Below are 16,868 nucleotides of genomic sequence, written 5' to 3' on the forward strand. Positions count from 1 at the left end.
GAAATCTTGAGGTATTATCAGAAAGTGACTGATTTTATTGAAAAGAAACATCCCGAAAAGGTTCACACTGGCCGTATTGCTGCTCAGAGTAATGACATTTGCCTAAGTCATTTTAGAAACATTTTAAAAAGTAGGCAAAGCCAAACCTCTTTGGATAGATATTTTACCAAGCAACCTCTATCCAGTGAAAGTGCTGGTGGAAGTGAAGAAAAGAAAGCAAAAAGCAGTAAATAAAAATTTTAAAAAACTATAAATATATAAAACAACACTAATTTTTTAAAAATCTTTTTTAAGCTATTTTTACATTATGTTATGTAAGTTAAGTTTTAGTATTATTTCCCTTCTCCCTCTGTTCTGCCACCAGTTTACACCTCCACGTTGTCTATCCTCAAAGGTAAAGTGCAAATAAAACTACATTTTTTTTAATCAATTATTATTCTGTTATGGTTATTTATACATTTACAACTCCAAAACACATTTTTCAGTGTTTTCCTTACTATAGTTGTTATTATTTTTTTAATGTACTATGTAGCTTTAATTTGAGTGTGTTTTTCATGTTGGAATGAATTATTTGGTTTTACATGTAATCGTATGGGGAAAAATGATTCACCTTACGACATTTTCATGATACGATCTCAGTTTCGGAACGGATTAATTTCGTATCCTGAGGTACCTCTGTATTAGAAAAATTGTTACTTATTCAGAAAGTTCATTAAAATTTCAGTTTATATGCATTATTGTAACTATTTGAAACCAAACAAACTTTGCTATTTAAATAATAATAGATCAATACTTTGCAGAGGTTGAAGAAATGTAATTATTTAGCTGTAGTTACATTTTATATTAAAATATAAATGATGCTATCATTCAAAATATATAATACATATATAAACCTTGTGAATTAATTTTCTCTTAAATCATGAGAGAGCAATTAATATCTTGAGTAATATTGTAGTGCTTTATGGTTCTTTGAACAAAACAAAACAAAGAATGTTTTATGTTTATTATTTATTAGATTTTAAAACTGTTTACAATAGCTGATTTTCTCACTGAATATTTTCTGCTTCATTATAATTAGTTTTTGTGATTTTTTTAATATCATTTCAATTACAACTTATTTTAAATACTTCAATGAAAACTCTTAAATTGTATTCCAGTAAGTGTTAATTTGAAAAAGATTTTTTCAATTAACATTTTTGAACTGCAATATATAGATCACTTTCAGGTCTGTATATTCAATGATGGAATGATTAAATCAAACAATGATGTTTTTTGAAAAATTTAACAAAAGAAATTTTTGAAATATATAAAATAGAAATAAAAGTAACAGCAAATATATAAAAGTTAATATTTACTGTTAACATGTACAAAGTGATACAAAAATAAATATTTAAAGACTATATAACTATAACTGAGAACTTTTTGTTATACTGTCCCTATGTCATATTTGGTCATTTGATCATATAAGGATTGCCATGTGTATGATAGTTGTTTTTCATCTTCAAAATTTATGCAATGATCCTTTTTGTCAGATTTAAATATTTCTAATGCTTATAGTATCTTGATGGAGTTGGCATGTTTTGTTCTCTTGATGATGGTAATCTTGTTGAGGAAGGCACACTTCATTATCTATTATTCTGTACATGGCTATGGCTGTGTTTTGTTTCTTTTTGTTGATATCATGTTTGTTCAGCTAGTCTTTATTTTGAGTGATCTTGTTGTGGAACCGATATATTCAAGTTCTTAGCCAAATCTGTCATTTTTCAAAGGAACTTTATATCCCCAGTATCCTATGCTTATATGTAAGTCTTATCTTTTATGTTCTTAAGAAAGTTAAAGATGGTAGAATTTCACCTTAAAGTTAATTTGGTCTCTTTTAGATTTGCTATTTCCTTATACAGCTGTACTGTATTGCAGTTATATTCTAGAATGATATGGCTTGTGTTTCTATATTGATTGTATCGGTTTTCATCTTTAAAGTCCAAGTTGTGAGTATTGTTGGAAATTTTACTAGCTAAATTCCTGATAAGGTTCTTGCAGTAACTGTGTGTTGTAGCTATTTGTTCAAAGTGTTCTAGTTCTTTGATTGTGTCAGAATAATTATATACAGTGGGTAAAAGCCTTTGGGTTAAGGCACTAAAAGCTGCAATCTTATACACATAAGTGTTATAGGAGATTGCCAGTATAAATAAGGGTGTGTTTGTTGGTTAATAATAAACTTTTGTATGGACCCAGTTATTTCTGATGTTGATTTTGATGTCTAAGAAATGTACTACTATGCTGCTGGCTTGATAAAATTTAATGGTGAGACCATAGAAGTTGTTGTTCATTTGTTGTATGAATTTATTAATTTCCATTTTTTTCTTTCCATAATAATAATAATATCAACAACATATCTTTTGTATGTGTGTATTTTTGATAGGAAATTAGGTTACTGTTACTTTTAATTCTATTTTATATATATATTGAAAATTTCTTTTGTTTGATTTTTCAAAAACCATCATTATTTGATTTAATTATTCTGTCATTGAATTTAAGATAATCTCCAATGTTAGTTGAAAAAACCTTTTTCAAATTAAATTTTACTGGAATATAATTTAAGGTTTTTGATCAAAGTGTTTATTATATCATTTCAGTCTATTGAGAGGTGCTTTAAGTCTTACAACTTATTTTTATTTCAAAATAAAATTATATTATATTCTAGATCTCCAAGTCCAGATTCAAGGAGATATCGTAGTCATAGAGAGAGAATGGATGTAGCAGATGAAATAGCTCGTGAAAGGGATCGTCAACGACGAGAAAAAGAGAGGGGCCATAGTTCAAGAAGACATCGCAGTAGCAGTAGTGACAGACATAGAAATCATACTCGTCATGGGTAAAAAATTTTTAATTAATATTTTAAATTGTTTTCAAATTAAAATCAATTATGTTGTGAATATGAAATAAATAAAATGAATTATATAAAAAAAAAATTTTATACAGATATGTTCAATAACACATTTACTGTCAGTGTTATTGAATGTGTTTTAATTAGGATGATCTAAAAAGAAGTGCTTTCATAACAATATAAGTGCTGTTTTTTATAACTGATGAGATTATATGACTATAATGAGAGAAGATATTGCATTTTAAAAAAAAAAAGCATTAGTAACAGTGAACTCTGTTACATCATCTATCATTAGAGATGGGTGAATATCAATTTTCTTGAATTTCTGTATTTGTTTTCAACTCATGTCCTTTTAAGGGCTCTCTACAGGAACCCTTTAAACTTTGCAATAGCATGGGCTAATGTAAAATAAATTCAGCTTCCAGCTGAAATAAGTGATAGGATGGCTGAGATGTTTCTCACAAGGAGAGGGCCAGACATTCAGGTCTCTGATTAAAAGGAAACTTGATGAGCAGGTAGCTCTAAACACAAACAGCTCCTTGTCTAAATAATAGGATCCTACTCAAGCATTTCCAATTTGAGCCTCTGAAAATTGGGTGTTTAGCTTATAAGTCATCTGAACTTTCACAGTGGTAGCCGAGTGGATAAGACACTAAGCACTGGAGCTAGACGATGTAGGTTCAAACCTTTGGAGTTTGTTTTGTTTTATTTTTTGTGTGTAACATTATTATTTTATTACTTTACTGCATCATTAGCATTGTTATTACTGTTATTATTCCTCATATTTAAAGCTTATAAAACAAGAGATTTTTTAAAAAAATGTGACATTATTTCCTGTTTAGTGAAAATGAAATTTCTGTAGTTTTGATTCTTGTATGTCATTAAATAAAATTTTTATTTTTTCATATTTATTTTCAGATATTTTTGCTTGTGGTTACTTAAAATGTTAACACAAGTGAATAAGTTTAATATGTTATTGCAGATGGACAAAAAAGAGAAGTCTGATATGAAAATAGGGTAGCATGATTGCAGAATATTTTTCTTGTTAATGTTATGGGCAATTTCCCCACGTGCTCATGCTTCTTACATTTCAAGTATAACAATACCACCATATCTGAGAATTAATATGAAGAAATAAAAGTTATATTTAACAACATACAAGAGTTAAATCTGAAGGAATCTTGTTTTGTAGATCAGGAAAAACATTAGTTTTTTTTTAATTTCCTTGTTTTATAAGCTTTAAACGTAAAAAGTAATAAAATAATTTTGTTACACAAATACAAATAATAATTTTAAAAAAACAGAATTGATTGCAGATATTTGAACTGACTTTGTGTACCTCCAGTGCCTGGCAACTTCTCCATCTGGCTATCATCATTACAGGGAGAAATGAAACTTCCAAAGACTTATAATCTAAACACTCAATTTTTTGAGCCCATTTTTCAGAAATACTTGACAAGTGTGTCCTATTATTTGCACAAGAAGCTGTTTGTGTTTAGGACTATGTGCTAATCAAGTTTCGTTCAAATCAGTTACCCAAACATATGGCCCTCTCCTTGCTAGAAAGACCAGAAAATGATTTTTCTGTATTTTTCAGATAAAAAATAATGCCACAAAGTATTTAAATTGTTGGTCATAATACCACAAGCTATCTTACAGACAATCATTCAATATCATAGTAACTTGCAAAATCACTGTTCCCGCATTTCTTTATGCAGGGAGAGTGTAGCAGAATGATATAACAAGCAGTGTTGGCCAATTAGAAACCAGTTTCAGTGTGTTCGCTGAAAAGTGCATCTCAAGCGCTGCATAAAGAAACGCAGGGTGTGTCATTATGTCATGCATAGCTGACAAGCATCCCATGATGTCAGAATGGAAAATCAGCACATATGTATGTGTGATTGCATGTGTAAGGTTCTAAATTTTCTGCAGTGGTTTTTTGTTTCAAATATCAGAAAAAATAACCTTTCCTTCTTTACAGCAAAATGTTTATTAATGGGACAATAAATGTTTTTTACCTTAAATAGGCCTACAAATCAGGTTGAAAACATTTGTTCCATTAGTAAACATTTTGTTGGAAACAGGAAAAGGTTATAATTTTTGATAATTATTTGTCTACTTGCATAATTTAAACTCAGATGAATTAAGTTAGAGGTTTTAGTTTATATCCAACTTCACCATATAGGGCAGTGTTTTTCAACCTGTGGGTCGCAATCCCAGGGGGGGTCACGAAGCCTTACACGGGGGGTCGCAGGTAAAAGAAAAAGACAAGTGTTTGTAGGTTCTACACTATATTAAAAAAAACTACAATTTTGGCGAGAAAGCTGTATCTGTTTATTATACAGTACAGTTGGTTTTTGATTGACATTTAGATGTGAATGATGGGTTTTGCCAGGGAGGGGTCAGAAAATGATAGCCGAAAAAGTGCTGAGCTGACCTGTAAAAAAAAGTAATAAGTAGGAAAGTGGAAGTTAAAAACTGTCATTTTAAAAAAAAAAAGGTCAACAGTACTCCGAACCCAATGTTCCTATGAGAGGGAAGTATCATACCATACGTGTCATAAGTTATTGTTGATCCTTCTTAAATTCTCATTTTAGTCAACAATAATTTCAATAATTTCTCTCAACAGAAAGAAAATTAAATACATAATTTTTAAAATTACTGATATAGTTTTAATATTGCTCTAGGGGGGTCGCCAGAACTTTTTAACTTGTAAAGGGGTCACGTATTCAAAAAGGTTGAAAAACACTGATATAGGGAATAAAACTTAATAAATAAGTATTAAATTTTTAAGGATTTTTTTATTTTTAGATATTTGTAATTTGTTTAATTTCCTTTAACATAAAATGTTATATTTACAAATAAATATATTTAATTTTTATACAAAATATACATTAGTTGCTAAAGTAATACAAAGAAAATCTGTTTATTAATTAGTGAATAAAATAAATTTATAAACTATAATGCTTATATATATCAAATCTTGTGTTTTTTATTACAGAGATCATGCTAGAAGCAGGAGTCGTAGTCGAGAAGGCAGGTCACATCGAGAATCAAGGCATGACAGATATTCAGAAAGAGATAGAGAATATCGAAAGCATAGAGAAAGGAGACATTCAAGAGAAAAGGAAAGAAATAAGAATTATGATAGGAAAGAAAGGAGACGTAGTCGATCACATAGCGTGGAACGGAGACATAAAACTTCTGAACATGATAGATGATTTTGGTCTTGATATCACTTTCATTGAAAGTAGTGATCTCAAGCCTTGTATTTGTACATTGCACCATTTCATTATAACATCCCATATCATTGAAAATGTGTTGTTCTTTCTTTCATCATTTTGGAATTTTAATTTCCAAAAATAGTGTATTTTATAAATGACTTTCATTTATGACATTAACATTCATGTAATGTATTTTCATCAACTAAGTTTTTCGCCCAGAAATATAATAAAATTTTGAGTCACTTTGCTTTATAAAAACATAGCAGTAATATCCCTGATAATTGTGGATTATATTATTATTTAGACTAATTTTCTGTGTTCAAACATGTAAGTATATTTAGTATATTAATTGATAAGTAACATCCATTTGATATCAGTTTTTCATTACATCATATATGTCACCATGCTATTGACTGAAGACCAAATATGACAAAAATCTTAACCTCAAACAATATTTATATAAAAATACTTCATAAATCTTAAATTAGATGCACGTTACTCAATAATTTTTTGTAACACAATTCTGTTCCAAACACAGTCAAACAATAATGTTAATTTACATATGCCAATTTATAACATTTCACCATCATATTGTAAAATATCAGTTTAATCCACTGAGTAATGTTTACACTATACATTAAAATAGCTGCATTCAATGAGACCTACCAAAGTTAGAAAGATTTTGACTGAAGTAGCATAGATTGTTGATAACAGCACATAAAGCATTTAAAACTAAGTAAAACAGATTTGAAAGATTCTACATACAGTAACAGATAATTCATTGCAAATGTCATAACTTGTAAAGTTCAGAGGATCACATAAGACTTGCTATCATCAACATGAAAATTACTGCAGAAGTGATTGATACATTAACATATTTAAAAGTTTCTGCCAAGTGATCATAAGGTAGGATGCAGACAGAACTTGGCAGGACTTGGACTGCTGTGGAGTTGTTTCAACAACAACCTTGCAGAAAATTTTTAAAATTTTGTATTGTAATTGGAGGGAAATCCAAATTTGATCATCACAAGTCAGTGATACCAAGTTTGAAAAAATTCAAGGTCAACTAGATCCACTCACAATAGGACATTCAAGAAGGAATCATAAAGAATATAATGATACTTAGCATAATTGTGCTGATGTCTATATTGACACTAAAGAAGTTAAAATTTTAGTTGGAGCATCTGCATCTTGACGTGGACAGTCTAAACTCAGATCCAAAATAAAGTGAGCTATTTTGCCACATCTATTTAGATAGAAGTAGGTGGAACTTAATTGGAAAAAATTTGATGATGATGAGGCAAGTGAAGAAATTACTTCAAAATACAGTTTTTATGAATTAGTTCTTAACAAAAAACAAATTCTCCATGGCATGTGGTTTTAGAAAATAGAGAAGACTACATGAAAAATACATATTTTTAACTGGAATTTTCTTTTGATACAAGTTAACTTTTCCACATTAAAATTTGGTCAAAAATTTTCATTGGATAACTTTGAGTGGTTCTTGTACTTTGAATGTATCGTTCCCTTTCTTTGGTGAATAATAGATTCTGTTCGTGATTTATTTTTCTTTAACTTAAAACAAGATTCACGTACAGAAATTTTTATAATTCATATACTAATAAAATAATTACTGTACTTCAGAAACTGAAAGTTGAATTTTCTTTTGAAGACTTACCTTTCCAGCAATTAAATAATTTGGTTAAAAGAAAAAGCCCTGGAACACATTAATGCAAATTATTTGAGAAATGTATAAAATTAATTTTTGTAGTAGAATTCATAATGAATGTTTAAATTTGTAACTTTTTATTTCAAGTGTATAATTGTTACCTGTGGTCAGATTATCTTTTATTGGTGTGTAATCTAAATATTTATTTTTCTAACTGGAAGGCTAGAATAAAAAAAAAATTGCTGTGTAAGCAGGATAAAGGATTATGAATCTAAATATATATTATTTTGATAAGATTTTCTGATATTTTTTAGGAAGTACAAGAGAAATTCACTTTATTGAACCACAGAAATAACCCAATTAATAATTAAAATAATACAAAAAGCTAGATTTTGAATGTATTTTATATATTCGTCCATTTTGTGATTTTTGTAAGGATTTAAAATGTTAAATTTCATAAATTGTGAGATTGTTTGCCATATATATAAGAAATTGCACCCCCATTTATATTGGACTGTTTAGTAGTTTCTAAAAATTAACTTTATGGCATCATCCGTAATGATATATCAATAATTGATAAATGACACCATCAAAAATAGTGTCAGAATTTATATGCACAGATATATTTCCTTAAAGAAGTGTAAATACGTACTTTCTATGGATGTATGAAAATAATTGATTACTATAAAAAATTTTGTAGTAACAATTGTGTGAAAATGAATTACAATTTTTTTAAAATTGTGCATTCTAAATGATAGCGTTCAATTTCATTAATTTTTTAAAATTTTGTTTATAATGGTGAAGAAGTATCAAATCCTTATAATTTTTGAAATTAATGACGAAATATTAAATTAAAAAAAATTAGTTACGAAGGGCATCAGAACTAAAAGACACGCAACTTTGACAAGTTCCAACATTGTAGTAGGCTGCAAATATTCTGGCTATCTAAAGATATATTTTTGAATTCAAACATTTCACTTTTTATATTACAGATTACGTCTGTATATGTAACTGATTCGGTCAATGGGTATATATTCCAGTATGCATCAGTCTCAGACAACCGATGCATCGGCGATCGGTTTAATTAAGCTTTTATGGAACGTCTGGCAACCTAACAAGATGGCGGAAAAAACGGCGCTGTATTGGCATTTGGAGACTTTTGTCAAAATAACTTTGAATTAAAGATGAATAGTAAAAATGACGGTAATGAAATGCTATCATTCACTGCTGCTGTTGCTAGGTTAATATATATAGCTTATATTAGTTACCATAGCACGGCGAGAATATTGCGTCTTATTTCCTTATTCGTGATAACTGATCCCAATGTCGACCGGAACTGCCCACCTATTTTCGAGAATGAAACATGTTCACCGATATGAAAGCTTGACAGAAGAGTCGTGGATTCAAAACAGATGTGAAAAATGTTGCGAGTCAAAGAGGCAACACAATGAACTGCAGGATTTAATAAGTGGCATGAATGTTAGCAGAAATGAGTACCTTCTGTAAATACGAGTAACCTACCTGTACTATCAATGTAATAGATTTAACCTCGCTATTTTACATTAATTGCAATGAGGAATCCAAAATTGTAATAAAAACAGGAGTCCATCACAGAAGTCATGGACTCCTGACAAGGGGCAGTGGATCGAAAAAGTTTGGGAATTACTGGTCTAGTATGAATCTTATTAGAGTAATGTGTCCTAAATGAATCGTTAGCCGAAAAAAATGATTCCTAAATATTTGTAATTCGAAGTGATCTGAATAGGAATCCCTTAAACCACCATTTATCCGCCTTCGAATTTTTATTATCTCTACGGAAAACGACCAACTTAGACTTATTCAAATTTAATTTCAAAACATTTTCATCTAAATAAGTAGTCAACAAATCAATCAATCTTTGAAGCCCTACCACAGAATCAGATAAAATTACAATATCATCAGCATAACCAAGTATTTTAATTTGAAAACCACCTATTATTATACCATTACCTGAGGAGACATCAATAAGAGCGTTCAAAAAGATACTAAACAGAATTGGGCTTAAAATACAACCCTGCTTAACACCAGTCTTAAAAAACATTAACGAAGGATCAACACCTTGCCATAAGCGAAATATTTTCATACAAAGAAGCAATTAGGCTAGAGATAAATCACAACGTAACATTTTTTACTACAAGCTCCTAGAAACACTATCAAATGCAGAATATAAATCAACAGAGAAAGCATACTTTCCTATTCTTCCTTAAGAAAATCATTTAAATAAATGCATATAAAACAAAAATAGTATCTAACATTAAATAACTTATCCAAAAACCATTCTGATTCTCAAGTACAGTAATATACCTTATCATAGAATCAAAATATTATAGAGCAACGGTGGGCAACCCCTGGCCCGCGAAAAGTTTCTATCCGGCCCGCGAGATGTTTAGAAGAAATTATAAATAAATATTTTTCGATGTAATTCGTCTAGTTTAAATTGAATATTATTTTCTGAAGTGTTGCGGCAGCAATGACAGGAAAAAATATGGGAGTCATTTCCTTATTCAAACAAAAAATGGGAGAACAGAATTTTTCTGAATTATTTATATCTCATCGCATCATCCATCAAGAAAATCTATGTGCAAAAGCTATGCAATTAGAAAATGTAATGTCTGTCGTATCCAACTACATAGTGCTGTTTTTATTGTGTTTAAAGTCACTTAGATTTTACAAATAGGTGAGTCGTTCACAGCCCGGCACATGCATTTATAAAATCTAAGTGACTCATACAACATGGAATTCATATAAAACGGAATAATCAACAGTGTTATAGGGAGGTCGACTGTAGTAATTAATTTCTTTTTATTTATTTATTTATTTATTTCATATTTGCAGACTAAAAATTTACAGGTCACAAGGTGTCAATTAACTACTATGGCCCGCGGAAAAAACGTAAAATTTATTCTGGCCCATGTTATAAAAAAGGTTGCCCACCCTTGTTATAGAGAATAATGCAAAACAATTTCGAAGCACAAGATGACAGCCAAGTCCCTCTAAATTATCAAGGACATCTCTCCTCCCATTCTTAAAAATTGGGATTAGAATACTTGTCTTCCAAGACTTCAGAATTTTTTCAGTATCAAAAATCTTTATAGAAAAACTTTAAAGATATGGCATCAAAGCCTTAATATTCCGAAATTCCACTGAGATTCCATCAAAATCCGAAGCCTTATTAAACTCGAATCTTTTCAAAGCATCATCCAACTCAAATATATTAAATTTTCGATTCAAAAGATCATCGTAACAATTTAAACAAAAATTAAAAATCGAATTATCCATATAATAAGAATCATAAGAACCAAATACATCAAAAAAGTGAGACTATCAGTGACCAATAGAAATAAAACTGGTATTACGAAACAGTCCAAACGCGATGAAGATAATTTCCAAAACCATTCTGAATTTTATCAACAAGTAATTTCTTTTTTGCAATATAAAACCGTTTCACCAATCCTCGTAATATTACAAAAAGCAAACGGTTACTATGTTCATTGCTCTTCTTTAATGATCAATTCGGCACCAAACTTGACAAGGATGAAAAAAATCATCCTTGTCAAGTTTGGTGCCGACCCACAAAGGAAAAAGAGGATCTTATCGCTAATAATCAACCTGCACCATAAGAACTAAAACTTGCAGTTCAAAGGCTTTTCCAAGATAAAAACTGTAACCTTGAGAATGTTAAATTAAATCTAGATCTTCATTAGTAATCATACCAAATTTCAGAAAAGAAAATGACATCAAATTGTAATAAATAACTCCAAAAAAATCTGATTTGTTAAACAAACCAGCCCAATTCTAAACCAAAACGTAGTATCCATATCTGATAACTGCTTTGACTTGATTACATAAAACTATTTCATTAATATACACATACTGAGAAAATTAGAACTCAAAAGTTATAAAAAGTATCAAAAAACGCTAATATTGGAAGTGAAGTGATTTTTGGAAAAAAAAAATTATCAAAACACGGTAAACTAAAAATTTGTTTGTTGGACGATCTGCCTAGGAAGACAATTATCTTTTTAACAAGATATTCAGAATTACTTTAGACCTTTGAGATAAAGAAATCGACCCCCGAAAATTAGTGATTCTGATTCCTGAACAGTAGATGTAGTCCAGTGGCGTGCCGTGACATTTGATGATAGGGAAGCTGTGTTTCTGTAAGAAGCCGACTTCCAGGGGCAGCCAGTCAGTGATGGTCTAGAGTCCATTCGTATTTGCTTGTTCGATAAGCAAGTAAAAACCATAGACTTCTCTAAATGTATTTTTAATTAATACATTATCTAACACAATAAATAAGCAAGTTCAATATAATTAACTCTGTTATATTAGATTTAATAGATTTCTACGCCCTCTAAATGCCAATTCACAATTCGATAACATCTACTAATTAAAATATAATATATCTATTAGCCATAACTATCTTGTTATAATTTTCAATATTTATTTTATATTGTGTACTAATGTTAATAATGGATTTGTCTCTGATCACTCAGCCATTTGATTGCATGTACAGTGCAGTACGTAGGCGGAAAAAGATGCAAATCCTTCTCTATCCAGGATTATAAGGTATACGATATGTAGTTAGATTTTAAACAAAACTCTTCCCAATGCTGATTTTAAATCGCTTACCATCCCTTCGCACTCATATTCAATATTCTTTTCATTTTTTGGAGTTTCTCAAGCTATTAACTTACTTAATCTCGAGAACGGAGAAACGGAGATATATGAAACTTAAGACCAAATATAGAAAGCTTAGGGGCGGCATGTCCCGATTAACTATACATCATTCAAAAAGTTCTTCCCCGAAAGGAGTTAGATAACGACCGGCAGGAGCCAGTTGATTATTATATTTATAGTATAAAAAATTATATATTTTAGAGCACTATCGGCCACCAGCATGCATGCACGCACTGCATATTTACCAAAACCCGCCCCGAGTCGATCCAAGCGTGACTTTGTCGGCCTCCCATCCGTCTTTCCTATGTGTTATATGTATAACCTTTGGCCCAAGTTTGGTTAGATTTGTTGAAATCCGGTCGCGTTAGAAATAATTGGCTATTAAGATCCTAAAACGCGTCGTCAACAAAATGGTCACCGAAATAATATATTGTGTAAGAGATATGGTACATTGCAGACCAACTAAAAACAATTTATGTGCAAGTGTCTAGTGTACAGTACAATAAGAAACTGTTTATATGGAAGTGTCGCTACTTGTTATATTTTCAAGACCTACTATAACAAGGTGACTGCTGGATGTTTGAGCGGTTAAGACTTCGGTCTACCGCTCTGACATCGATTCGGGCTGTTGAAGAACCCAGGGCGGTCTGTCAAGTCCCGTGTCATACAGTCCTGCAGCCCACATCGTGGATCTTGAGAAACCAAAAATGAGTATAAAGATTAAGATCTTTAATGATCTTAAGTAAGAGTTAGCAATACTACGAGCGACATTTGTGCGCAGATAATTTCTTACCACACTAAATTTAACAGAAAAATTCATCACAAAACCATTATTGATGCTAATGTCTGAAATTCTATTTAATCCATGCAAGATGTGTGATTACCAGAGCCCCTTCGGCCGCCAATTTAAAGCGTTTTAATCTTTAAAATTGGCGTTTCCACTTCCCGGGACGAGGACCCAGGGGTTGGATTTGTGGGAAGCGTGTGTTCGGGTTGTTTCATTGTGTGGAATTACACAGAATGTGGCGCTTGACGTGTAAATGCGTGAGTGCGAGAATTCGAGTAAAGGTTAAACGGTGTATATCTTCGTGTACAGTGATGTTATATCCGTGCGTGTGTGTGTGTGTGTGTGTGAGATCCAAGAACATCTTCGGCATGTCTAAAAACAGAAAAACAGTAAATTACGATACGAGAATAAGACGTGTTAAAAAATGAAACGAAAGCGTTCTTACCATCGGAGATTTCGGAAAACATTCACTTGTACGATAAATGGCCACTTCGTCCTCTTCGTGGTAAAGTTGGGGAGGGAGATCCTTCTCCCTCCCAAATGTTCCTACAAAACACAAAGACAGTGAGAAAAGGAGAAGTTGATTCATTTATTATCTAAGGTCAACATTATTACCTTTATCAGATAGTCTTTCTTCCCGAACAGTGTCATGAGGAGAGCGAAGGACCTGACCTAGCCTAGCCTAACCTAACCTAACCTAACCTAACCAGAAGCTCAATCCTCGTAACAGCTGTTTGGGAAGAAAGGTCGGCCGAATGTCGCGTCCGGTGAAGAAACGTGTCAAGTCCGGGTGGTCACAATCGGAAGTCAAATCCGTTGTCGTCGATCGAGTGTCACGTTCGGGAGACAAGTCCGTGAGAACATCCGGGTAAGAGAAGGCCACGTCCGAGTAAAGAGGTCATGTCCGGGTGAAAAGTGTCGAATCCGGTCAGAATGTCGCATCCGGGTGAAAAGGACGAGTTGGGGAAAATCGAAGAGGATCACCGCCTAGGCCGAGGGAACCGCAGCCACCCGCAGCAACAAACCCGCGGTTCCTCGACTTCGGCGGCGCTCTCCTCCGATGCTTCCCCGTTCCGACTTCGGAAAGACGATGGCGACGAGCTCGCGAGCGCGGACTGAGAGGCAGACCACGCGAAAACAGACGAAGTCCAAGAGGACTCGTCACTCCCTATGCCTTCCTTAACAAGGCCTAGGGCCGGCTGATCCCTGACGACCTTGGCCAAGTGGAATGGACTCAGAACTCTCCCGCCTCCGGGAGAGTCCCACGCCACACGCACTGGGGGAAGGTCGTCACCACCCTCTGCCTCTCGCTCGACGGTCTCCAACGACACCGAACTAATCGATTCGACAGAGACCCAGTCGAGCCCACGGTCCTCGAACGTCTCATCGGAGCCGTCCGAGGAACCCCCTCCCTCCGGCGCCACCGCATTCTTCCGTCGGAACCTCCGGCGAAACCACTCCAACATCTTCATTCTGAAAAAAAGAAAATTTGCAATTAGTCGATTAAAACAAAAGCTTAAATTAATGTCTAAATTCTTGCGAGAAAAGCAAAATGCTCACCGCAGCTGCCTTTTTAAATCTAAAAGATTCGAATCGGACCATCGAACGATGTGCCGAGATGTCTTCTGGGGCCGATTAACGCAGAAAAAGTTCAAGATTATACTCACGACGAATCGGAATTCGGATAGCTCGCGTTAGATCCAACCGGAAATTGCTAGAACGTTCCAACTGTATTTGCAGTAGAGACGACCGACCCGGAACGAAGAAACTCTCTTACGTGTAATTTGTATTTGTACGACAGTAAATTAAAGACACGCCGCACGTAGCCATGAGGAAAAGGCATTCGAGCCCGAGTCGTAACAAGTGTTTCGTTCTAGAGCAATTTACCCTAACGTGTACGTCACATAAACGCAACGACGGCATTTAAAAGAGTTTCGTGCAAAGAAATTGCGAACGAGTCGACCGAAACACAAGACAAACGTAGGAAGAAGTGAAACGTGCCCACAGCCCAACTCGCCATTCGGGACACGAACGTTTAAGTGGCACAAAGCATTGTGCCACTTAAATGTTACGTAAGTGTGGAAGATCGACTGCACTCAGACCACCTTGTGAAAAGAGACAAAGAGCCTAAGGAAAAGAATTCTTTGTGTCCAGCCTGTATAGATAACTGTTAAGTGTATTAGTATTAGATGTGTTTGCAGACAATTTAATTCTGGCAAAATAAGCCATTGAAAAGCGTTGTAACTAATACATAAATTGCATCGGAGGTCAAAGGGCGAAGTTTTTGACCTGTCGAACGAACATCCCATGCTTCAGAATACGGTCTCCGTCCATCAATGTTACCAGAGTATATTTTAGTTAAAATTACGATGGAATTCGTATTTAAAGTTAGTATTAAGTAATTTTTAATTGAATTTCTATAAATAATCCTTATTCTTTGACCGTGTTTATAAAATATAAATGAATTAATTACGAGAATAAACCAATGAGCAAATACTTAATCCGTTTTCGGCGCTTCGGTCGTTCGTTTAAAAGTCCTAATTCACAAGCGACGGCAGATTTAAACGCCGATGTCGTCTCCGAAAGTTGGACTAAACGAAACGAAAATAAAATCTTACAGCTAGATAAATTCTAGTTAAAATCTTACTTGGTATAACGTCGGCGTCCACAAGTCTTCTTAAAACCACGTTCCGGTAGAAAAGAACACTGAAGAAGGCAAAAAACACAGCGAAAACAGGAGCAAAGAGCGCACACGTCCTCACAGCAAGCGAAAAACGTGCAAAGTGACGCAAAATCGTGTTGCAACAATAGAAACAGCAATTGTTGCCGTTTCTATGGAGATTAGAAAAGCGCGTAACGAATTCCAATGCGATTGACGTCATGGATTCTTTTTGAATTTTAAGGCTAAATATCTGCATTTTTTACGTTTCTATCCCCCGAATGACGACGGATTGGGATCGAGAGACTCCCTATCACCCTCTGTCTTCGGTTTCCACTCTCCACAAGGGGTTGTAAGCGAGATTTTCTATAATCGAACGTCGCCACCCCCAAAACTAGAACAAATCATTCCTCTGGTTCGTCCAGTATTTTCGGACCAAGTTTCCGATTGACCGACAGTGCAATTTTTACTGAATTTCGTAACATTTCGTTTATCCGACGCCATTTTAAGAGCGCTTACCTGACGTCATCGAACGTTGGTTATATTAAATATGCGTGTTATGGTTTAGTTACGTAAACGTTAATTAGTATATTAAATAAGCAAATTTTATGAATTCACCTGACCGATAGAAAATATCGTGTATGTATTTTACACGAAACAATCAAATATAGATCTTTCTATATTGAAACTGAGTAAAAGATCGTTCGTTTCAAGAAATGTAACTGTTTTTTTTTTATAAAAGAATCGATCAAAACTAACGAGTTGCGTAACTTTCTCGGCTGTTGTGAGATTTTATTTAGAAAATAACTTTTATACTTTTAATTAAATTATAATAAATAAAATTGTGTGTGGCGCCATCTGTTATGAAATTTTGTTATATAATCTTTTGATATTTTTAATTATTATAAAATGGCAAAATGTTT

General features: G+C 33.0%; 1 protein-coding gene and 1 long non-coding RNA gene across 2 annotated transcripts in view; one reads left to right on the forward strand and one right to left on the reverse strand.

Annotated features, from left to right (window-relative positions):
* The window catches only part of LOC111622577 (pre-mRNA-splicing factor 38B-like), a 43,130-nt gene extending 36,738 nt beyond the window's left edge, over positions 1–6,392 (forward strand). Inside the window, exons 6-7 of the mRNA XM_023364992.1 lie at positions 2,705–2,875; positions 5,889–6,392. Of these exons, the coding sequence (XP_023220760.1) occupies positions 2,705–2,875; positions 5,889–6,108 (391 nt within the window). The 3' untranslated portion in view covers positions 6,109–6,392. The remainder of the gene's footprint in view (positions 1–2,704; positions 2,876–5,888) is intronic.
* A 7,089-nt stretch (positions 6,393–13,481) lies between these two features.
* On the reverse strand, positions 13,482–16,633 carry LOC111622578. The gene is made up of 2 exons (XR_002756296.1): positions 13,732–16,633; positions 13,482–13,658 (listed from the first exon to the last, which is right to left on the reverse strand). It is a non-coding gene; the product is annotated as an uncharacterized LOC111622578 (long non-coding RNA).
* Between the last annotated feature and the right edge of the window lie 235 nt (positions 16,634–16,868).

Source organism: Centruroides sculpturatus, unplaced genomic scaffold (assembly GCF_000671375.1).
Source record: "Centruroides sculpturatus isolate CEXI.00-Female unplaced genomic scaffold, Cexi_2.0 scaffold199, whole genome shotgun sequence".
Lineage (NCBI taxonomy): Eukaryota > Metazoa > Arthropoda > Arachnida > Scorpiones > Buthidae > Centruroides > Centruroides sculpturatus.